Here is a 25041-nt window from a genome sequence, read left to right on the forward strand (position 1 = left end):
CCTATGTCAAAACCAAATTTCACACAACTATATATTAACCTTTATAAATATGTTCGTAAGCTGAAATAAAATTTTGATGCAAAATACAAATCGTGTGAATTATCGTTGTATACAGTCAACAAGAGTGATAAAACGATTAAAAGATATACAGGATCTACAATTATTGTTATACCTGGATGAGAGTTTGGGATCAGCCCCTGCTACAAGATCTGGACATAGATACAAATGTAAACCTTCATAGTGGACGGAGGACGAAATCTAAATTTGTACTGATATTGCTAGCAGATAGCACGATTGATTGTTTTTACAAAGCAGTTACACAGGATCTTTATAAATTAGAAGACAAATTCCAAAAGAAACCGTAGGGTTTTAAAGATAATCTTAATAAAGCAGAACGAGCAGCTTTATTTAAACTTAGAACATTCTGATGTAGCCATCAAGGAGGCAGATAAAGGGGGCAATATTGTCCTGAGGGATCTGGACTATTACACTAAAGAAATCGGCAAACCACTAACCAATACAGGAACATATATCACCATACAGAGTAATCCAATGAAAGCGGTAACCACTCATTGAAAAGACATTAAGATTCTATTGTCATACAGGTCTTCTATCTGATGTGGAGTATAAATACCTGTTTAATTCAACACCACAAGCAGCATGTATTTGCATATTGCCTAAGATACATAAAAATGAGACGGCCCCGCCTGGCAGACCTATCATAACGGGAATAGGGTTACCAACAGAAAGAATTTCAGAATATAAAGATATACATCTGAAACCAATTGTACGCAATTTACCTTCATTCATTGAAGATACCAAAGATCTTTTGAACAAATTAGAGGACCTTACTTGGTCTGATAAGCTCACCCTTGTCACATTAGACGTGTGTGCATTATACACATGTATACCTCTGGAGAAAGGTATGGAAGCTCTAACATACTACTTGTCCAAGCGAGATGCTACATTATATGAGCATGCACAAATGGTGCTAGATCTTACCTGCCTGATATTGAATAATACCTACTTTCTACACAATGGTATGTGGTTCAGACAATGTTCTGGGGTAGCCAAAGGTTTGACATTTTCCCCTTCTTTCGTAAATATTTATATATTTTTTTGAATAGCAACATACCTGTTAAGGAGGCCCACATGATATGAATGGATCCATTATCTAATGAAGTCGCTTCATAGATTATATCTTTATGAAATGGGGTGGGGGGGGGGGGGGGGGATAATGAGACCCTCTTAGAGTTAGTTAGGTACCTGATTAACAATCGATATAATTTGGTGTTTACACACCATACTGATTGAAAATGAGTTGATTTTCTTGACATTACTCGATATACCGAAGGAGACAAACTAGAGTGCAAACTATTTAGGAAAGCAATGGCATGTAATGCTATACTATATGCGAATAGTGCACATCCAGCCACACAATTGAGAGCTATCCCCTATGGGGAAATGACAAGATCGAGGCGGAATTGCAGTAATGAGATATTCCAACAAGAACTGACCTGCATGAAAAAACGTTTCATGTCTAGGGGCTATGACAGAACAATTTTTTGACATAGCTCAAGAGTTAATTTATAGGACAAAACGTACAGGGCTTCTCATTAATAATCATACGATGCACATAGCCATGACATTTACAAGGTATTATTGAAGCACTGGTACCTTCTAAAATTGGACCATAGTCTACATCCATGCACTTCTGACAAAGCACAAGTGACATATAGTAGAGGTAGAACGCAGAGTAATATACTCAGTCCCTCTATTGTGAAAAACAACAAGATTGGACGAATACAAAGTTGGTTGCCCAAGAAACTGCCAGGTTTCTTCAAGTGCACAACGTGTAACATTTGTCAGTTTGCCTTGAATAAAATAACCAGTTTCAGTTATAATACTGGGCAAACACATCAGATTTGCCACTTTATTAACCAACACGAAATTTACAGTTTACTGCATTATCTGCCAATGTGGCTTGGTCTACGTTGGCAGTACAATTCGGCCCCTAAAAGAACGTGTTCAAGAACTCATTAGGGCAATCTGTAACAATAACAGTACCTGCCCACTAGCGGTTCATTATAACAGTGTGCATAACACCTCAAATACTAAAGATTAGATTTAATGGCATTGCGCTAGCAGGTGAGAATCCCAGGGAAGGCGGTCGAACTCCAGCCCTAAGAAAACTAGAAACCAAGTGGTTGATCAAGCTGAGGTCTGTAGATTTGGGCCTCAACATAGACAGAGAGCTTCATGTCTTTTTACAGGACTGAGTATGCAGAACGCCACCTTAGAACGGAATAACCATACACTGAAGATACGTAATACACTAATGGGCATATTTTACTTTTATGAGATATCTGAAATGTGTTTTTTTGTCAGTTGTGACATCATGCAGACTGTTCTAATGATAAAGGACATGACAGATTATTGCATTTTTCTGTCTGATTAATTCAGTGTAGGAATGACAAAACTGAGCATGACAATATCGTATTTGCATCCAAGGTTTATTGTGTAAATTGGGACACCGTCTCAATTTTATTCAGAGTTACAGGATAAGAGAAATGATTTCACTTTTTGAAATGTTATTCCGGTTTTAATTTAGTGAGTTAATGATTCTGTATAAGAACTGAGCCTGACAACATCACACTTGCTCCTTCTCTCTACATGCTTTTGTCATTTCCTTTCTTATTTCAGCACTTGCTCTCATTGTTTTTATGTGGTGAAGGGAATGAGGACAGATTTTTGGAAAATATTTGGAGAAAACATTTTACTCCTTAGAGTTCGTTAGTTGCAGGATTCCATCTATATGAAGTGTTATACCATTTGAATAATGCTGCCTCTATTATTTGTTTTGGCTTGCATTAATGTACAATATTTGGTTTGGCTACAGATTAGAAATGTTACTCGCTGAGCAAGGACTTCTAGAATTTTACACAGATTTCCCGATTTGTGGAGACAGCGTGATTGTGTCAGTCTTTAGATGTTGGTCACGCTTTTCGGTATATCAGCTTGTTTGTTTTTTACATTTCCACGTTGCAAGTAATACCGGATGTTTGTGTTGCCAGGCAACCAGATCACAAGCCAGTCATCTGGTCTTTAACGTTTTTACGCGCACACATCGGGCCACTATTTAAATAGTAATTGCCGCGGTGTTTTCTTAAACGCCAACAAGGAGTGCGAGTACTGTTTGGATGAGACAACACGATTTGACTACGGTGAGTCACCGTTCTTGAAGATGGCCAGAAGTGAGCACTCTGAATCTGGGATTAATTGTGGGAACTGTGTTTTATGCTTCAGGAGAGGAGCTTATCTGGGTTCCCTACCGGCTTTTTAATTGCCGAGTGACACGGAAAGGAGATGGCTTGAGGATTTCATCCTTCCGAGGTAAAACTCTCAGCGGGGTCTAATTTGAATTGATTATGTTCACTACGATATGGAGAGGGACAAACTAAAAACAATGCACATCTGCTCCCGCTCAGGATATTAACACCCAGTCGCAATAATTAACGGGTGCACTTTCAATTCCTGGAGATGACAGAATTGCCTTGACAACCATTCTCGTTTTTAAAGGTATTCTTTTTGCATGACTTGTGCACTGAATGCTGCTTCCCTGTTCAGGAAAGTGGTGTCATTAGTACAGATAGAACCTTTGTAATCACAATCAGGAAGGGTTGAGGCGATCTCGATTGTGAGTTCCTTTAAAGATAGACTATCTACACACACAGTAATGGATAGGATGTGTGGTTTTGCGTGTAACAAATTTTAAACGGTATACAGAAAGCAATGTGGCATACCTTTCTTTAAGTTTTTGTATCTAGCGGGCATTTGGTAATGTGTCATGATTAACAGTTGTACTGTAGCTTCGTGATTTTGTGAGTGTGTTCTGGCGCACATTGGTATATAAATATAGGTTCTTTGAAAATAATATACAGACAATTTTTTCACCATACAGCAATGGGTACATATCCATTTGGGAGGGATAGACAACTTTGGTCCACTTTTGGAGGGACTACAATCCTTTCCCCCCCCCCCCCCCCCCCATCGGTGGGTTTTCAGACTGGAGGGTTAGGCACAATTTTATTTGGGCTCACAGAAATGTAATGAGTTTGTCTAGGTGTTGATTTTTGAGACATGTGGTGTTTACTATTCTTTATAGCATTGGTTTAAATTCTTATAAGACATTTTTGGTAGTTTTGGCTCTGCTACTATCTTTTCCTTCTCGTTTTTTGTTTCTTACGGTTTTGATCAGAATTTTTAACTCTTTGGTAGTACTTTCTGATCTAATTGATTGAAGACCTAAGGTGGGTTACCCATATGTCGTAAGAATAGGAACACTGGGGGCCCTAGAACTAGGTACAGGAGTGTGGGATTTAATAAAATATCTACTGGTCCATGGGGCAGGTTGTTTCATATATCTACTTGTCCTGTAACAAAATTCACTTGCCCCTTTGCTGCCATGTAGTGTAGCGACAAATTATGGCAGCAATCTCATTATATAAGAGCTGATATAGCCTCTCTGAATATGCCCGGGCTCATACCACAGTACTGTTTGAATACTTGCAATCTCCTTATGTTGCCATGTTTCCGCAAATATACATGCTGGGGCTGAAGGTAGTGGCAAGCAATTGTTTCAGGATTAAAATGCCCATTTGAGTCTGTGCAAACCGGTAAACATGGTTTACCACGCATGCGATACAACGCATGCCATTGCAACGCAAGCCATTACGACCCGTTGTTACATCGCATACCATTACAACTCAAGTCGTTACAACGACTTTCTGTACAGGGCAGAAGGTGTTGGATTTAAAATTAAACACCTTCCCTACTGTTGTGCAGACTGGAGTTGGGATAGTAAATTATACTATTCCAAAATCCAGCACCCCCCTACAGCAAGTCATTGTATGGACTGGAGTCGTAATGGTATGCGATGTAACAACGTGGTTGTTTTAATGACCGCGTTGTAAAGGCATGTGTTGCAAACGCATGCGATGCAACGGACACATGAAAACGTGTTGCCCTTGACCCCAAACAATATGTCCTGTGTATGGAGCTATAGGAATTCCCCATCCCTGAAGGTATCCAGTACTCTGCCTGGTAAAGTGATCTTTGTTGACCAGGTGAATGTGCACAATTCCAAATATCCAGAGTGGTTATGTAACAAAGTGAAGAGTCTCCATCAACACCAGTGCCTTCATCATGAGTCATAACACTTTTACTCCACAGCCTCAGATAACTTTCAAGAAAAAAAACCGAGAAGAACTGACAGTCTCGAACTTCCTCATTATAAAACAGACAGAGCGTGGGCATGTAACCTAGACCTGAATGAAGCACCATATACAATGCATAAAGCCTGTCAGAAAGACCAGACGCAGGCAATGGAGCCACTGAAATTACCGTAAAAACTCTTTAACACCTGTTGAGGGAGGAGAGAGTAAAATAAACAGAACATCCAAATAAATATGAAAACCATAGAGAAAGCCCTTCTCGTGCCACTTCTACACAGATAAAAAGAAACTATGTGGGAGGACAGTGATGAAAGTCTATTGTAAATATGCATTTGTACTTATAGTCCTTGCTTACGGAGTGCACGGCTGGCAGTAAAAAAGGCACAGTGACGGACATCCTTGCTTCTCATAAGCAACTACTACTATAAGTACAAAGTGTGTGTTTATGCACAGATTGCAGGTTTTCAGTACACATAAAACTGCATTGTCATTTACAATGTCAATAGCTCAAACTCTCGCAAATGCGATGTAACGTGGCCTATTCGTGCAAACCTACTAACTTGCACATTTTAAGGGTTTTCAACAACTCTTCTCTAATCTTTTGAAATACTGAGAAATTTTGGAATTAACTCCAGACAATGGGAAAAAGTGGTTGGAGGGAAAGTGAAATTGCAAAACTCAGATTATCGCATGAGCAAATAAATCTACACATGCAGATTTGCTCATGCTAAAATGAAGTTCACAAATATTTTCTAAGAGTAATATTTCTTCTACTTCTGGAAATTCTTGGGAATTCACAAAAGCCGTATAGCTGGACTTAATGAAAGGACATATACCTTGGGTGCACTTTTGAGACTCTTTATTAATTGGGTCCCTAATTTGGTCTATCGTTGAACCTGACCTTTTGAGTTTATTAAAATTCTGCCTCTCACTGTATCGGCTGGTTTCACTGTGTGACAGCATTCTGCTCTTTCACAAGGAGCTAAATCGGAACACTAAGTAGTGTTGTCCAGTGCCAGTAACTACTGTGGCAGCGTGTGCTTTTTGAGACCAAAAATCAAATTTTGCTTTTGCCAATGCTTGTTAATACGGTGAGGGCCCAGTGGCTCGCACACCAATAAGGTTAATGGTACAAAAACCATGACAACACAAGTCGCACATTGACAAAACTAAAAAGCTGAAGACCAATTTCAGACCTACTGGCTTTGCCAATGCTCGTTTATTTGTGTGTCCCATAAACTTATTGAAACTGGTTAGAATGATTTTCCATTATGAATATTTAGGTAGATCCTAGCATGCATCAACACGTTAGTAAATGATGCTGCAAAGAAATGGTACCTGAAATTTTACAGGAGTTAATCCCCTAAAAAATCCTGCTTTCATTTTTTTAATCAACATTTTATTTTGAAAGCAAAGAATAATCGATCTTGCTTTCAAGCTTCTGTAAATATTTGCATCGTATCAGAGCATTTTAGGAGCATTATACATACTCTTTTTGCTAAACTTTGAAAATGTATGTACACATTTTTATACTGGAACCACTGTCAGTAGTGCAGTTGGAGTTCACAACATTTACTTCGAGCGCTCACCATAATAATAAAGGCTTTCAATTAATAAGCCATAAATCTAAGTTTGAACAGCATTAACATATGGGAAAAATTATTATCTTTACTGCAGACAGTGCCCTTCCCTTATTCATAATGGGTACTGTAAACTGGCAGCCAAAGGGTTGGTTGGGCCTACTTGTCCCAAGGACAAAGGAAACATGAAAACGTGTTGCCCTTGACCCCAAACAATATGTCCTAGGGCGTGGGGCTATAGGAATTCCCCATCATTGTAGGTATCCAGTCCTCTGCCTAATAAAGTGATTTTGTTGACCAGGTGAATGTGCACAATTCCAAATATCTAGAGTGGTGATGTAACAAAGTGAAGAGTCCCCATCAACACCAGTGCCTTCATCATGAGACACAACACTGTTACACCACAGCTTCAAATCATTTTAAAAAATTTTTTTAAAAACGAGAAGAACTGACAGTCTTGAAATTCCTCATTGTAAAACACAGAGCGTGGGCATGTAACCTAGACCTGAATGAAGCACCATACACAATGCATAAAGCCTGTCAGAAAGACCAGACACAGGCAAGGGAGCCACTGAAATTCCTGTAAAAACTATTCAACACCGGTTGAGGTAGAAGAGACAGTAAAATAAACAGAACATCCAAATAAATATGAAAACCACAGAGAACGCCCCTCTCATGCCACTTATACGCAGATAAAAAGAACTATGTGGAGGACAGCTGATGAAAGGCTAGTGTAAATATGCATTTGTACTTCTAGCCCTTGCTTACGAAATGCACAGCTGGCAGTAAAACAGGCACAGTTACTGACAGCCTTGCTTCTCGTAAGATACTACTAATATAAGTACAAAGTGTGTGTTTATGCACGGATTGCAGGTTTTCAGTACACATAAACAGCATTGTCATTTACAATGCCAATAGCTCAAACTCTAGCAAATGCGAGACCTATTGCATTGCAAATGCGTGTTAACCATGTCTCTGTTCTCTTTTTAACTTCATATTAAAAGGAATTTTCTTAGAGAACAGGAAGCAATTTAAAGTCACCCTTTGCACAGATCCCGCCATGTCTCACAGGAGAGGCCCAATGATGATGCCAATGACCACAAGTACGCCAGTGGTGAGAATATACTACTGAGGGAAGAGAGGGCCTTACTATCACTATTACTGGTACCTAATGAAGAGGCTCCAATGATCTCCGAGAATGGCGTGGGTGCACTCCCTATGATTACCTTCAAGTTGAGCTTTGGATGCAGAGTGCACCTGGTGTGAAGACATGTCTACCTCCCTCCTTTGCTTTTAAAAAAATATTTATTAAGGATGACAGGAGGCTTGCTTTCAGTTAAAAATGAATGAATAACTCCTGCTGAAACAGCATGGGACACTGGAAAGCACATGACATTAGCATAATGCCTCCATGCAGCAGCCCCGACCCTGGGATTGAAACCTATGGCATACAGCTCCAAAATGTGTATTCTTTTACTTGTCCAGCTTGTGTCACACCGATTTGTGCACCATATTGGCCCCACTCCTTTGTAACATCAGTATATAAAAATGTATGTCTTTCAATCAATAAGGCTTGAATTGAAAGCAGACACCCAGATGGACAGGCGCCCTGCTGTCTTTGCAATTAACTTTCGCCCCATCCTGGAAGTCCTGCCAGAAACTGGCCCGGCCCTTGTAAGAACTGATCCAAGAAATCACATTTCCTAGTACTCATGCTGACCCCCTCCCGGTTCTGGGTTCTTATTTAAGCTTTCAGATTTTGAAACCAGACAGGCACTTGCAGAATATGGCAGGCACATTCTGTCTGCAGGGCTGCAAATGAGTCCACAGGTCAAAACAACTCCATGCTTCAAGGAAATTGGACTGAAAAAGAAGATTTCCTCATGCCTTTTGTTCCAGATAAATGTTTCGGCTTATGGTTTCTTGCTGACAGGCTTAAAGAGGAGTGGATGGACGCATGCCTCTAAAAAAACGGGGGGACTGGGATGGGGTCAGTGACATCAGGAACACGCAGAGAGGGAAGGCTAAGAACAAGAGCTTTCAGTAGCACCTCTTATTTTATATAGCACTTTTTAACAGTCAGCCCACTTACATGACACAGTGTTGCCATCAACGGAACTAAAGCACTGAGAGACCAAGTTATCTGCCCAGGAAAAGTGTACGAGTTGGGTGAGCCAGGACTAGAGTCCATACCCCTGAGTCCATGCACAACTTAACACCAGATCACTTTTCTTCTTGAAGGAGCCGATGAGGTCACTGCCTTTTGGCCCCTGATTTTGAGCCACCTTAATAAATGCGTCCGGGTAAGAGATTACATAACAGTTGCTGTAAACTCCCAGATTCCAAGTATGCAGCACTGCCGCCAAATATGCGATGCCTGTCAACCGTAAAGTCGCAGTTGATTAGCGGTCACTGCCAGTAAAAGAACTCACTGGCAGCAAATGTTTATCGTATTTAGTCTTACACAGGGTGAAAAATTGAGTCAGGCGAAAAGTGAGCTTTTCAGCGAAACCTGGAAAAAAGTAACTGGTGACTGTAAATACAAAAACCTACAGAGATGTTACCGGGGAGAAAGTTAAACAAGCCCACGAGCAAAAGAGACTGTGTGGTGCACACGTACATGAACTGAAAGCTAAGAGGAGATGCCAAGCGCATGCACATCGGCTGCCTATGCTCGTACATGGTTTGTTTCCCTTCGCTAAGAAATGCTGCAACAATAGAGCCTTGCCAAGCGAAGCAGCGCAGGAGCGCATGCGCTGTCTTCGCTAGGCGTGACCTAAAAACTTAAGAGTGGGACCTAGTATGGCCATTTCAGAAGTAAGCTTCTGTACCAAGTTAGTCGTGACCTTAAGGACACCGTTGCCTTGCAAGATGTAATGAAAAACAATCTGATTAAATCGCACAAAGCAAATACATACCTTTAAAGCTACCAGAAGTGTTACTGTTTCAACTGAGTAATACCCTCTGTCAACATAGTCTCCCATAAATAGATAATTTGTGTCCGGCGATTTTCCTCCGATTCTAAACAGCTCCATCAAGTCATGGAATTGGCCGTGAACATCTCCACAGACAGTGACTGGGCAGCGTACCTCCTGAACATTGGATTCTTTGGTAAGAATTTCTTTTGCCTGAAAATGAAAGAAAAAGTAGCAGTTTTAATAAAAGAATATCTGTTAACATGCTGTGCAGATAAATGCTCAAAACAATCACGGTCTTTCCTTTCCAACAGTGCTTAATGAGAATCAAATGAACACATTTTTAGGCTAGTAGAACAAGTGGCCTTCAGAGCAGTGGCCCTATGTACACATTTTTTCAATGTAATGGCACAATTAAACATGGCAAAGCCAATATGTCTTGTCAGTGGGCAAGCAATCAGCTTTGTCAATTTCTCTTAGCCACGATGTATAACAGTGTGGCTGCTGTGCAGCAACGCTGAAAGTTTGGGGTAAAAGTGCTAGGACTCGGCCGGGGCTGACTGTGCAAGCAGTGATTTGTTTTCTTGGTATGCCATCAGTCTCTGCCTTGATTAGCTTACGTCAGAGCTGAAGTTTGCCAATTTGCCCCACACAAAGACCACACCAAAAAGGCCATGCAAAGCACAGAGGCAAGCATTGTTTGCATCTTTGTAGCATCCCAACACAAGTTGGCATGACTTTGGTGCTTTTACAACCTGGCAGGACAGTATGAGTCTAGCAACAAAGAGGGTTGTTTGGGAAGTAGACGACACAAGTAACAGGTGAGGGGAAGACTAGGCAAGCAACAATGCTGAAGGGGGTGTAAGGAAGGGGTGCAAGTAAAAGGGTGAAAAGGTACCCCCCTGAAAGTAGCAAGCAGTGTAAGAACACTGGGCATGGAAAGCAGTACTTTGGTCATGTTCCAAGGTAGGGGCAAATGCATAAAGCGGAAGTAGAGCTGGCACTTGCTGATAAAGCGATGATAAAGCCAACCAATGGAAAGCAATGGGCCTCACTGTGTGCCGCCTCAGGCGAGTCCTAAATTATAGCTAGTTGGGGGATAGAGAGGGGCAAACTGTCAGAGGCGAAGGTGCCTGCCAAACATACTGAAGGAATAACACCAACAGTGTACCTAAACATTTGTGTCCCACTGGAGGGGGACACAGCCTTTACCTTGCAGTACTTCACCAGTTATTTTCTTCTTTAAATAACATGCTTTGTTATTGTAGGAAGCTGGCTCGATATATACTATACCAAAGTAAGGTATAGTGTGCACAGAGTCCGTCCAGTGGATCACCAGAGGCACAGTACAGGCTAAAGTACATAACACCTTGCTCTCTTTTGTGATAGTGGGGTTAAGCAGTCAGTCACACACTCAAATACTGAATCCAGACCAATTGCTTGTAAAAAAGTTGTTACTTTATTATTTTTATTTCTAGAACCAAGAGTGGCTCAGTAGTAGGTAAGTGGTACTTTCAATACAATACTTTTCAAGAAACCGTGTGTACTGGTTTTGTAGAAGCATACAAATTACTTTGCAGTCAAGAAAATGGGTTGCAAGCGCTTTAAAATACTTTAAATGCATTTGTTGTCATTTTATCTGCAGAACAGCTCTTTGGTCTTTGTCTAGATAAACCTGAAGAGGCAAGGTTCAGGGGTGCCCTTAAACACTAGATTTAGGGGCGTTACAGGGCTGTGCAGGTCGGGACTAATGGATCCCTTCATGGGGTGTCTTCGCCCCCTAGTATGCCACCCTCCAGAGGGAGGGGGCAGAGGCCTCTTCCTGGTCAGGAGTCCACTCATCTTCAAGATGAACGGGACTGAGATGTGCTCTTCAGTTCGCCTCCCCCACCTGAAGGGTGGGGTACAGAACCAGTTGGGAACAGCTGCTGATGGCAGCAGAAGGCTGGGAGTAGCTAACAGACAGCAGACTTTGAAGCTTTCCCCTTCATGGACCATGCCCATCCTGGGGGGAGAGGTATAACACCTCTGTCCAGGATGGGCTTTGATTCAGGACCCAGAGAGAGGAGGCTTTCTACCTAGGGATCCAGAAGCCTGTCTGGTGGTTGCAGATGGCTGGCAGCCAGTCAGGAACACTAGGGCTGGTCGTGTTTCAGAGGGCATCTCTTAGATGCCCTCGAAGTGCATTTTACACGTAATTCCACACTAGCATCAGTGTGGGCCTATTGAGCTGAGAAGGTTGGAGCCAATCTGGGGCGTGGAGTTCGCAACAACTAACGTCCAGGCCCTATATTCAAAATGGCTTCACTGCAATTACAATGCCTGGGAATGGCACAGACACTGTAGGGATTTAGTGCTCATGCAGCTATACCCTCGCCAGTGGTATAGTGTACCCTCCCTTTAGGGCTGTAAGGCCTGCTAGAGGGGTGACTTACCCATGCAAGAGGCAGTGTTGGGAGTGTCTACTCTTCAGTTTAGTGTGCACCAGAGCACCCAGCCTACAGTGGCAGCGTGTGGGTGTTCAGGTGAGAGGTCTCGGAGGATGGCAGAGTACATGTTGCAGCCCTCAGAGGCCCTCTCTGGTCACAAGGCCCTTGGGATCAGGGGTACCTTTAACAAGGGACTAACAAGTGGCCCAGAGTTCTGCCAATTCTGGAGACAAAGGTACAGTTTCGGGAAAGAACATGGGCCCTGGGAACCTGATTTGCAGGGTCCCGGGGCACACTCAAGTTGGCATCAAGATACACGTAAAAAGCTGGAGGGTAAACATGCCACACAAAAAAAGCACTTTCCTTCAGTTATTTAAAAAGCTAAATATGTACTTTTAGGGTTTAGGGATGGGTAAAGGGAGGAGGGGGTAATGAAGGCTGACTTGAATGTTCAGTATGATGTTGTGCGGCCTCTCAGTGTACAGTATGGTATGGCTGTTTTATAGTATGGACTGTCATTTTATTGCCTGGTCTATTGCATACACATGTTTAGGCATGCATCAATATCAGCAGTTGGTACAAATTGTAAACATGTAACTTACACTAGCTTTTCCTAATTAGGAAGGCCGCATTACATGGAATGCGACCAAAACGAGAACGAGCCAAAAACAAATGCACCGTTAGTTACTAAAAATGGTGTTCTGCAGTTCAAACAAAACTGTCCAGAGAAAAAGCAGCTTACTGGAGAGTGAAGTTTTGAAAAATCTGGAAAGGAGACAATGAGTCAAGGAAGCAGTGGGACCAAGCCCAAAAAAAAACAAATGAATACACGCTCACCAAAAAACCAAAAAAAAACAAACAAAAAAACACTATTACAGAGCAAACAGCGTGTAAAAACACAAATCAAGAAAATCAGTACTTGGTTCATGCTCCAGAGATTACCTTTTTTGAAAATAAAGAATAGACTCCAAAAAAAATTGACAAAGCTATTATTTTTCGCTGCACAGCCCATGCTTCATACTTTTTTTATTTCTAGATTTGCTTGCAGCCATGTGTTCTACGTTTCGAAAGAAAGCCATTTTCACTCTGCAGTTTGGTGAATAAAACCTGACTTGGTGAAAAACATTTTGTTCTGGTCAAGTTGCATAAACAAATTCCACACTATCCATGGTGGGCGTTGTTCGGTTATATTAGATTTTGTAAAACGTTTTCTTGTAGAACAAGTATACAAACAAGTAACGGGATGAATCCTACATCATTCACTTAAACAAAACCACCCAAGGTCTTCCCTATACTCAACCACTTACTAAGCCAGACGCAAATCTGCACTCCAGGGCCTATCCTACAATTGCACTCTTGCTGCCTTCTTTGCTTCTCGACAACAAACTCAATTTAAGACTTCTAACTATGCTAAGACACATTTTCAGCTTCTTTTTGTGCAGTCACTAGACCAGTGCTCATTGAGCTTCAATACCAACCAACAGACTGTATGGCCAATCACTCATTCTTACTCCATTGCTGGGAGTTTACTCTTTCATCTAGTTTCCCATGCCCTTATCCCACCTTTCACTCTCGGTTTGACGTGCTGTACTGTGGGCCAATGGAGTTAAGGGATTATACAGCGGCCTCTGCTAAAGTAGACTGGTCACCTTTAAATTGCTTACTGATGTATTTGAGTATCAAACTGTTACTAATGATGTGTGACCTTTGTCTTCCCAGACAGTGTCAACGTGTAACTAAGAAAAAATGAAGTAATAATGTTACAAAGTGTGCTGCACTGCACCCATTAATTGTCTATCCTGGAGGTATAATTCGATGCTCACCGGAGGCATAATTCCAGGGGTCCTGGTCATACTTAAACAAGTCAAGTCAAGTCAGAGAATTTATATAGCGCACTACATACCCAGAGGGTCTCAAGGCGCTTAGGGAGGGGTGGGGGATTACTTGTCAAATATCCACGTTTTAAGTTGCTTTCTGAATGCTAGGTGGTTCTGGGTAAGGCGAAGGTAAGTGGGAAGTGAGTTCCATGTTTTAGCTGCCAGGTAGGAGAAGGATCTACCTCCCATGGTGGTTTTGTTGATGCGAGGTACAGTGGCGAGGGCTTGGTTGGAAGATCGTAGTTGGCGGGAGGGGGTGTAGAAGGACAGTCGTGTGTTGAGGCATTCTGGTCCGATTTCGTAGAGTGCTTTGTGTGCGTGGGTTAGGAGCCGGAAAGTGATCCTCTTATTGACGGGAAGCCAGTGGAGGTTTTTCAGGTGGCCAGAGATGTGTTCTTTACGCGGGATGTCTAATATGATCCTGGCTGAGGCGTTTTGGATTCGTTGGAGTTTTTTCTGGAGTTTAGCGGTAGTACCTGCGTAGAGGGTGTTTCCGTAGTCCAGTCGGCTCGTGACCAGAGCGTGGGTGACCGTTTTCCTAGTTTCGGTGGGGATCCAGCGAAATGTTTCTTTGAGCATGCGCAGAATGTTGAAGCAGGATGAGGAGACGGCGTGGACTTGTCTGTTCATTGAAAGTGAGGAATCCAGGATGACGCCTAGGTTCCGTGCGTGGTCTGTCGGGATGGGTGCTTTTCCAAGGGCTTCTGGCCACCAAGAGTCGTCCCATGCGGAGGGGGATGTACCTAAGATGAGGACTTCTGTTTTATCTGAGTTCAGTTTCAGACGGCTGTGTTTCATCCATTCGGCAACTTCTTTCATTCCTTCGTGTAGGTTAGTTTTGGCGGTGCTAGGGTCAGTTGAGTGTCATCCGCGTAGGAGATGATGTTGAGGTTGTGTTGGCGGGCGATGGCCGCGAGGGGGCTCATGTATACGTTGAAGAGGGTGGGGCTGAGTGAAGATCCTTGTGGTACACCGCAGATGACTTCAGTGGCCTCTGACTTGAATGGTGGAAGGCGGACTCTCTGGGTTCTTCCGGTGAGGAACGAGGTGATCCATTCAAGTGCTTTTCCTTGGATTCCGATGTTTGAGGCGCTGTAGAAGGGTGCTATGGCAGACTGTGTCGAAGGCTGCGGAGAGGTCGAGGAGGATGAGGGAGACACTGTCTCCATTGTCCAGTAGAGTTCGAATGTCGTCTGTTGCTGCGATGAGGGCGGTCTCAGTGCTGTGTTTTGCTCGGAAGCCGGACTGTGAGGAGTCTAGGGATTTGTTGGCTTCGAGGAAGGCGGTGAGCTGGTTGTTGACAGCTTTCTCGATGACTTTGGCCGGGAATGGAAGGAGCGAGATGGGGCGGTAATTTTTGAGTTCGGTGGGGTCCGCTGTGGGTTTTTTCAGAAGGGCGCTGAGTTCAGCGTGTTTCCAGCTTTCTGGGAAGGTGGCGGAGTTGAAGGAGCAGTTGATGACGTCTCGGAGGTGCGGTGCTATGATGGAGTCTGCTTTAACATCCAAGAACTGATGCTCAACATACAACTGAAAAACAAGTTACTTTCCTTTGGTAATGCCTTTTCTGGCAAAGACTATGTAAGCGCAGATTACTCACCTTCTGGATACTCCCAGGAATCCGACTGAGCCCCGAATCTTTTACATAAAAATATCCTCCAGCATCAACAATTATACATCAGATTACCTCGTATTGCTCCATCTCGTGCGAATAGGACGTCAGATCCCTTATATAGCCACTTGTTCGCACCAGGGTCAGTTTCTTTTTGTACTCGGTCCATACCAACAGACAATAAGCCTTAAGAAACCACTATTAAAAGATTTTTGCGTGCTAACTTTCAGTATTAGAAAATAATCTACAGATTATGAGACCACTCCACAGAACGGGGAGGTGAGGGAGCAAGTGAGGAATCTGTGGCTAAAGTCTCTACTCTGATTTAACATCAAACTGGGCGATTGTGAACAAACTTTGAGGATTTGAAGCAGCTGCAGAAGTGGGGGCTGGTGTTTATGCAGAACACTGCACACTAAGGTCCTAAACGTCGTTTAATTGCTTCATGAGCACGTCCCCTAAAAAACTACGCAGTCTGCTGCAAATGATGTATGTAGCGCTCGTTCTCTGAAGGTAGCCTCTTCCGAAACCCTGAAGAACAAGTTACTTACCTTCGGTAACGCTTTTTCTGGTAGATACAATATCTGCCTGTGGATTCCTCACCTTGTGAATATCCCCTTGCGTAGGCAACATTCGGAAATTCTTTTTGTAGCTTCGCGCCGACGTGGACGTCACAGAGACACGGCTCCGCTCGCGACTCCGCTGACGTCACAGACGCCTATAACAGGCCCACGCCGGCGTGATGACATCAGTTCCGCCCTTTTTTCTGTGCCTTCGAGGCACACGGACGGACCGATGACAGTAGATATATACACAATATACACAGTATAGAAATCAAGGTAACACACAGTGTGAATGAAGAAAATGCAATAAAACATTTGACAATAAAATAATTCATTAAAGATACTCTGGCAAAGAAGAGTGGACAACGGGGAGGCGGGTGGGTCAGTGAGGAATCCACAGGCAGACATTGTATCTACCAGAAAAAGCGTTACCGAAGGTAAGTAACTTGTTCTTCTGATAGATACATCTGCCGTGTGGATTCCTCACCTTGTGAATAGAGTCCCACAGCAGTCCCCACTCCGAGGAGGGTGTCCACTCTTCTAGACCAGGAAATCCTGAAGGACAGAGTGCGCAAAATGACCGTCCCTCCTCACTTCGGAATCCAAGCAGTAGTGCTTCGCGAAAGTGTGGAGGGAAGACCAAGTTGCCGCCCTACAAATATCCTCTACAGGCACACCTCTAGCCAATGCAGAGGTCGAAGACTTAGCTCTAGTTGAATGAGCCCTTATGCCCCCTGGTGGTTCCTTACCGGCCAAAGAGTAGCAGATCTTAATGCAGAGGACGCTCCATCTCGACAAAGACCTCTTATGGACCGCTCTTCCTTTCTTGCAGCCAGCAAAGCCAATAAAGAGCTTGTCATCCATGCGACAGTCTCTAGTTCTGTCCAAGTAAAAAGACACCGCCCTCTTGGGGTCAAGACGGTGTAATCTCTCCTCCTCCTTGGAAGGGTGTGGGGAAGATAAAAGGTAGGGAGGGTAACGGATTGACCAAGGTGGAAAGGAGTCACCACCTTTGGCAGAAAAGCAGCCCTGGTCCTAAGAACCATTCGATCAGCATGAATGGACAGGAATGGGGGCTTGGAACTAAGAGCTTGATGCTCACTTACCCTCCTTGCCGAGGGTTTTGCAACGAGGAAAACTGTTTTGAAAGTCAGGAGCCTCATAGGACATTTGTGAAGAGGCTCAAAAGGAGCACCCATTAAAAATGTCAGAACTAGATTAAAATCCCACTGAGGCACAATAAAAGGGATAGGAGGGAACTTATTAGTGAGGCCCTTCAAAAACCTCAAAACTATAGGGGATTTAAACAGAGAAGGCTGGTCAGGCAAACAGATAAACGCCGACAGCGCTGACAGATAACCCTTCACCGTGGCAACAGCAAGCCCCTGCTGTGCTAGAGAAAGGGCAAACTGGAGAACATCAGATAAACGGGCCCTCAAAGGGTCTATGGACTTCTCCCTGCACCAAACAACAAACTTAGACCACCTATAAGAATAGATGGACTTAGTGGAGTCACGCCTGGCTGACAAAATGACATCCACCACATCGTGAGGGAGAGAAAAAGAAATCAGGTTGCCCCGTTCAATCTCCAGGCATGAAGGTGTAAGGTCTGGAGGTGGGGGTGTAGAACCTGCCCCTCCATCTGAGAGAGGAGATCTGCCCTGAGAGGGAGACGGAGCGGCGGGTGAGAGGAGAGGTGGAGAAGGTCTGAGTACCACACCCTTCTTGGTCAATCCGGGGCAATCAATATGACTCGGGCCCGGTCTTGGCGAATTTTCTTCAGAACCCGAGGAATCAAGGGTATGGGAGGAAACGCTTAAAGGAGCTGCGAGCTCCAACTCAACTGAAACGCATCCCCCAAGGCTCCCTGCATCGGAAACTGGAGGCTGCAGAATGACGGGCAGTGAGCATTCTCGTGAGTGGCGAATAGGTCCACCCGAGTAGTCCCCCACATCTGAAAGATGTCGAGAACTACCTCTGGATGGAGCCTCCACTCGTGATCGGCAGAGAACTGCCGACTGAGACTGTCTGCACGAACGTTCTGCACTCCGGCCAGATGATTTGCCATCAGACAAATCCGATGGTCCTGAACCCAGGACCAGAGACGCAGAGCCTCTCTGCAGAGACACTGCGACCCTACTCCTCCCTGTTTGTTGATGTACTACATTGCGGTCGTGTTGTCCGTCAGGACTTGAACTGACCGCCCGCGAAGGGAAGGGAGGAAGGCCTTGAGCGCCAGACGTATTGCCCGCAATTCCAAAAGGTTGATGTGAAGCAACCTTTCCTCTTGAGACCAAAAGACCTTTGACCTCCAGGTCCCCCAGATGAGCACCCCACCCGAGGGTGGAAGCATCCGTTATCACTGTGGCCACTGATGGAGGAATCTGAAAAGGCTTCCCTTGAGACAGATTGCCTTCCATGCTCCACCAAGACAGATCCGCTGCAGTTTCTCCGGAGATCTTCACTGACTCCCTGAGATCTCCGTTGTGCTGATACCACTGCCTGCGGAGGCACCACTGGAGCGCCCTCATGTGCCAGCGTGCATGGTTGACCAACAGGATGCATGAAGCCATCAGACCGAGCAGGCGAAGGACCTTCAGGACTGGAACAACCGCTCCATTGTAAAACAAAGGAATCATCTCCTGTATGTCGCGAATCCTTTGAGGGGGAGGGAATGAGCGACATACAGTAGTGTCCAGTACCGCACCTATGAACAGGTTGCGCTGTGAGGGCACCAGGTGAGACTTGGGCACATTTATCGAAAAACCCAACCTGTGCAACAACTGAGTTGTCTCTTGCAGATGATGGAGCACCTTCTCCGGCGACTCCGCTTTGATCAGCCAGTCGTCTAGATACGGAAACACATGTATCCCCGTTCTCCTGAGATGAGCTGCCACCACCGCCATCACCTTGGTGAAGACTCGAGGCGCAGTAGTAAGTCCAAACGGAAGGACCACAAACTGGTAGTGTTGTGACCCAACCGTAAAACGGAGATACTTTCTGTGCGACTTCAGGATGGGAATATGAAAATACGCATCCTGCAAGTCGATCAACACCATCCAGTCTTCTTCCAGCAGCGCTTGAAGAACCTGCGCAAGAGTGAGCATCTTGAACTTTTCCTGTTTCAGGTAAAGGTTCAAGATCCTGAGATACAGGATTGGCCGAAGCCTGCCACCTTTCTTGGGGATCAGGAAATACCGGGAGTAGCACCCCTGACCCCTTTCTTGCTCTGGAACCACCTCTATCGCACCTTTTTTGAAAAGAGCCAGGACTTCTTCCTGCAGGCGAAGCAGGTGGTCCTCCGAATAATAACCCTGGCAAGGAGGGTAATTGGGAGGGAATTCCTGGAAAGGAAGTGCATACCCATTCTCTACAAGATTGAGAACCCAAAGATCCGATGTTAATTCCCAATCTTGTAGAAAATGAGTAAGCCGACCCCCCACTGGGCCCACATGATCCGGAATGGCGGATCTAGGGCTGCTTTGCTGCGTTGGCTGGGGGTTGGGAAGGAGAGGAGGAGGAGGAGGAGGAGGAGGAGGAGGGGGGAGGAGGAGGAGGAGGATTGACGACCTCTAGGGCGGGATCTTTGCCTGCCCCTGCACGACTTGTACAGCGTATTCGGTTGCTGCGGAGGCTGCTGCTGGGATGGTCTGTAAGAGCGAAAGGAAGATCTTCCGAACCCTCTGAAGAGTCTACCAGTAGTACCTCTGGACTGAAGACCCAAGGATTTTGCAGTGGCCCTACTATCCTTAAAACGTTCCAAGTCAGCATCAGCCTTCTTGCCAAACAATCCTGAGCCACCAAAAGGCAAGTCCAACAAAAGCAGACTGGACGTCCGCAGAGAACTCCGATGACTTAAGCCAGGCAGCCCTCCTGGTGGCCACGGAGGAGCCCATGACCCTTGCCACCGAATCAGCAGTGTCCAGGCCACTCTGAATCACCTGTCTCGCAGCTGCTTGAGTGTCTGAAATCACTTCCTGAAAATCCTTCCTGTCATCCTCAGGAATTTTCGGAATTAGCTGCTTGACAGAATCCATCAAGGCATGGATATACCTCCCCATCAGGCACGTTGCGTTGGTTGACTTTATCGCCATACTGGCTGAAGAGAAGACCTTCCTGGCACTCTGATCTTGCTTTCTGGATTCTTTATCCCCAGGAACCTGTGGGAAAGCACCAGCAGATTTCTTTGAGCAAGCAGCCTGCACCACCAAACTCTCAGGCAAGGGATGAATAGATAAAAACGCAGGGTCCTCAGGTGCCACTCTGTATCTCCTCGCAACTGTTCTTGAAACTGCAGGAGCAGATAAAGGCTTCTTCCAAACCTCATAGATGGGCTCAGATAAGGCCTCGTTGAAGGGTAACACAGGCTCAATTACTGACGAGGGAGAATGAAGAACCTCAGTCAAGATATTAGGTTTATAGTCAGCAGTAGGCAGAGCAATATTCAATAGGCTCGCTGTTTTCTTTAGAACAGTGTGATAAGGCACCACATCCCTTGATGGTACATTTGACACTGATGCCAACTCCCACTCAGGCGATAGCTCAAGCCCACTGGCCTCACACAAATCTTCAAAAGGATCCTCAGAATCCAATAACTCCCCTTCTTCAGTATCCGAATATTGATACCTTTCCTCTTCCAGAAGTCTGAGCCTTTCTCCGAGACCTTTCCTTCACAGCAGAAGCCAACGGGTTCGGAATCGACTCAGACGGGGTCGGAGCCGGCGTCAAACCCGAAGTCGGACGAGGCTTCTCAGCACGAGGTCGGACAGAATCCTGCCTCGGAGTCATAGGCATCGGCGTCGATGTGACTGGCGTCGACGGAGTCGGCGTCGAGCGCTACGGCGTCGACAACACCGGAGGTGTCGGAAAATGCCAATGCGGTGGTATAGCCGGCATAAAAGGCATGAAGGGCGCAGGGGCGTAAGCCTGGGGGAACACCCAAGTTGAATGCCATAGGACCCGTGGGACCAACAGGTGCACCAGACGGGAACATTGCCCTAGAATAGACACCAAACATGGCGTTTAAGAACGGAGATGGATCCTGACCTGGAGCTGGAAACTCAGGATATGGATCTCTGGGTCGTTCCTGAGGAGGCGGAGTCGAAACGACGTCGACCTCTTCACCGAGTCCAGGAACCGGGGGTCGACGAACCCGCAGGCACCGGAACCTCGACTTCACCAGCCCCCTGCTCCTCACCTTCATCCTCCTGACCAGAAGGATTGGATGGAACTGGAGAATGGACCTGCTTCTGAGATTCGGGTGAACCTGGATGTGAAGCCTCACCAACAGAGTTATGTTCCGACTCCGAAACCACCACTTCCTTACTCAGAAGCTTGACCTGGGACTTCGGTCTTGAACTAGAGTCTTTTCCGGAGTGATGACGTGACTCATGGCTCCTCTTCTTGTGCTTCTTCCTCGAAGACTTCGAAGCGTGAGCCGAAGACGACTCGGAGCGTGACCTCGATCGAGACCTCAATCTCGACCGACGAGTTCGAGACTTTGAAGACTTCTTATCTTTCTTATTTTTAAGCTTAGCCACAAGGAGCTTCGCCTCTCTCTCTTAGCGCCTTCGAAGTCATCTTCTTGCAGCAAGGACAGTCCTCGACGTCATGGTCGGAACTTAAACACCAAACACAGCAATCATGAGGATCGGTGATAGACATAGTCTTGCCACATTCGCCGCAAGCCTTAAATCCAGTCTTCGACGACATCTCAAAGAATATAAACTTAAATAGAACAGGATAATAGTAACAAAGTTACTGTAAAGCTACAGTACGATCCCTGAAAACCGTTAGCGTCGATGACGCGGAAAAAAGGGAACTGATGTCATCACGCCGGCGTGGGCCTGTTATAGGCGTCGGTGACGTCAGCGGAGTCGCGAGCGGAGCAGTGTCTCTGTGACGTCCGCGTCCACGTCGGCGCGAAGCTACAAAAATAATTTCCGAATGTTGCTGACGCAAGGGGATATTCACAAGGTGAGGAATCCACACGGCAGATTGCTGCTGTGGAAGCCTGCAAGCTGAAGGTGCTAAACCTAAGGGGCAGGCAGTGACCTTGCTCTTGAACCTTTCAAGGGATGCGTTTGCCTTCTCTCTAAATAATATAGAAACATCAAACGGCATGTACATTGACAAATGCTGAAGATATGTAGTAAATCTGGTTGAGCGAATCCATGCATAGCATCTAATAACCACTTGTTTCCAATGCTCTCCCCAATCTGTTGTGTAACACAGGCTTCGAGAATTGTGCTGTATCTTGTCCATCAGCAACTGACAGACATTCTTATCTTATCTTAGGGGATTCTTGTATAGCGCACTGACACCGAAAGGTTTCCTGGCAATGGCTGAGTGCCAATGAGATGAAGAGACGGCGGTCTAGCCAGTCTGTGTGAAGTGAGTTTTCAGGAGTTTCCTGAAAGCCAGAAGGGAATTGGCAGATTTAAGAGGGAGAGGCAACTGGTTCCAGAAGGCGGGGGCAAGGTAGGCAAATCTGCGACTGCCGTTTTTTTTTTAGTTTGGTAGCAGGGACAGCTAGCAAAAGGCGATGGGAGGAACGAAGATTGCGTACCGGACGGTAAGGAATGACCAGTGATTTGCGAAAGGCAGGGGAGGTCTCGAACACAGCTTTGAAGGTCAGGCAGCCGATCTTAAATGCAGTCCTCTACTCCACCGGCAACCAGTGGAGTCTGAAGCAGTGGTCTCGCGGATTGCCACTTCGGGGTTTTATAGGCCAGCCTTGCCGCTTGGTTCAGTACAATCTGGAGCCTATTAAGGAGGAATTTAGGTAGGCCGTAGTACAGGGAGTTTGAAAAATCCAGGCGGGAGAGCACCAGGGCAATCAGGACTTGTATCAGGGCCTCTGGTGTCAGGAGATGGGAAACTTTCCTGATTTTTCTGAGCTGGAACATACATGAGGACACAACCGCGCCAACCTGAGGCTTAAGAGAGAGCTCAGAGTCAATTATGACCCCGAGACTCTTTGCTGACTTAGCCGGGACGGGCGGGGAGCCGAGCTCAGTTGGCCAGAACTGTGGGCCCCAGTAAATGAGACTGTTTCCTGGAAGGATTAACTCGGTCTTCCCCGGGTTCAATTTAAGCTGGTGGGAGTTCATCCAATGTTGGATGTGTAGCATCACTGCTTAACAATCGGGGGCTGCATTGGGGGTATTAAGCAGGCAAATGATTTGCAGATCGTCTGCATAGTTGAATACGGTGATATTCCACCTCTTCAAGGAAACAAGCATTTACAATGCAATGGTTTTGCCTTTGTTAAAGTTAGAGCTATTGGCATTGCTCTTGACATTTTTATTTATGTGTTTTTTTAAAACATAAATAAATGGCATTGTCATTTACAATGCAACTAGCTTTATCTCTCGCAAATGACACCCACAAACACCCACAGAGAGCCCCCCCACACACACAGAGCCCCCCCACACACAGAGCCACACAGAGCCCCCCACACACACACCCACACAGAGCCCCCCACACACTGCGACCCCCCCACACACACTGCAAGCCCTACACACTGCGACCCCCATTTCAATAGATGTGCGATGCTTACCTGGTACTAAATTGGTCCCTGCATGGCTGAAAGGTTGAAATGGTGTAGGAGGCAAGGGGACGCATGGAGAGAAAGGAGTATAAGTTTGAGATTAGTGACTAGGTGAAAATAAAATCAGGAAGGACACAGGGTGGTCTTTCCAAATTAGATGGTCTATTTCAGGTAGAAAATGTCAGTAGGTTCTTTGTGTTCTTGAGGGGGGATAGGTCCAACCGGCACCATAATCGGACGTTTATTGTTTATACCCATTCACAACAGGCAACTAGGCAGGATGGCCGTCTCAGAGCCCAATCAGCAGTGAAGCAACAAGGTCCCTAAACCTACGTAAAAGCATGTGTAACACTGAGGGGCCCTCCTCAACACACAGGGCTTGATAGAACTTAATTAGTTCCATACTGACAATTATTGCCAGACCAAAAATGTGTTTAAAACAGTAACATACACACTTGATATCTAGGAGAGCTCACCGTGTAGCACTGCAGACCCCAATTGTACCCCCATTTTTGCCTGCACACCCTAAAAACGACCACATACAACATGTATACACTTTACGCGTTTAATAGCAGTTGACTAGGAAGTTCAGAAAGCTTTTTACAAGCGAGTAGTCCGCCTGCTCACTTTTTTCTGGGTTTTCCGCTGCTCGAGTTCGCATTTTTAACATGAAAAGCAAAAGGATAAACACAAACAGACTTAATGGGCTACTCAACATATCTACTAATATACAACCGGATATTTGCGTGTCTAAAGTTCAAAAATGGGTTTTGGCAACTTCCAACTGAGCGTTGAAGGGACTGACTGAGAAATGTGTGTCTCTGAGGCAGGGTGACAGTGTAAACAAGCAGTTACAATGCAATGGTCTCGGCAATATTAAAGGTAGAGCTATTGGCAATGCTCATGACATTTTTTTTGGGGTGTTTTTTTTTAAAAATCATAAATAAATGGCCGTCATTTACATTGCCAATAGCGTAATCGTTAAATAAATGGCCTTGTCATTTACATTGCCAATAGCTTAATCGCTCGCAAACTGCATGACCTATTGCAGTTTACACCCACATAGAGTCGCACTCTGCACTCTGAATCTGCACTCTGAATCTGCACTCTGAATCAATATCAAAGACCCTACAGAGGTGGTGTTGATCCCATTCCACCCCACACTTTGAGCTGGAGTTGCAAAAGCCAGATAAAAGATAGGTGTAGTCCAACCACCCCATGATTTTGGAATGTCACCAAACTGACCTAACAGGGCGGTCTGCTTGACATAAATTTTTGGCTG

At 45.1% G+C, this 25041-nt stretch overlaps 1 protein-coding gene across 1 annotated transcript in view; it reads right to left on the reverse strand.

Moving 5' to 3' along the window:
- PPP2CB (protein phosphatase 2 catalytic subunit beta) overlaps positions 1–25041 on the reverse strand; it is a 237294-nt gene that overhangs the window by 165337 nt on the left and 46916 nt on the right. The window contains exon 2 of the mRNA XM_086961934.1: positions 9733–9942. Coding sequence (XP_086818060.1) covers positions 9733–9942 — 210 coding nt within the window. The remainder of the gene's footprint in view (positions 1–9732; positions 9943–25041) is intronic.

This window comes from Lissotriton vulgaris, chromosome 3_1 (genome assembly GCF_964263255.1).
Source record: "Lissotriton vulgaris chromosome 3_1, aLisVul1.2, whole genome shotgun sequence".
NCBI lineage: Eukaryota > Metazoa > Chordata > Amphibia > Caudata > Salamandridae > Lissotriton > Lissotriton vulgaris.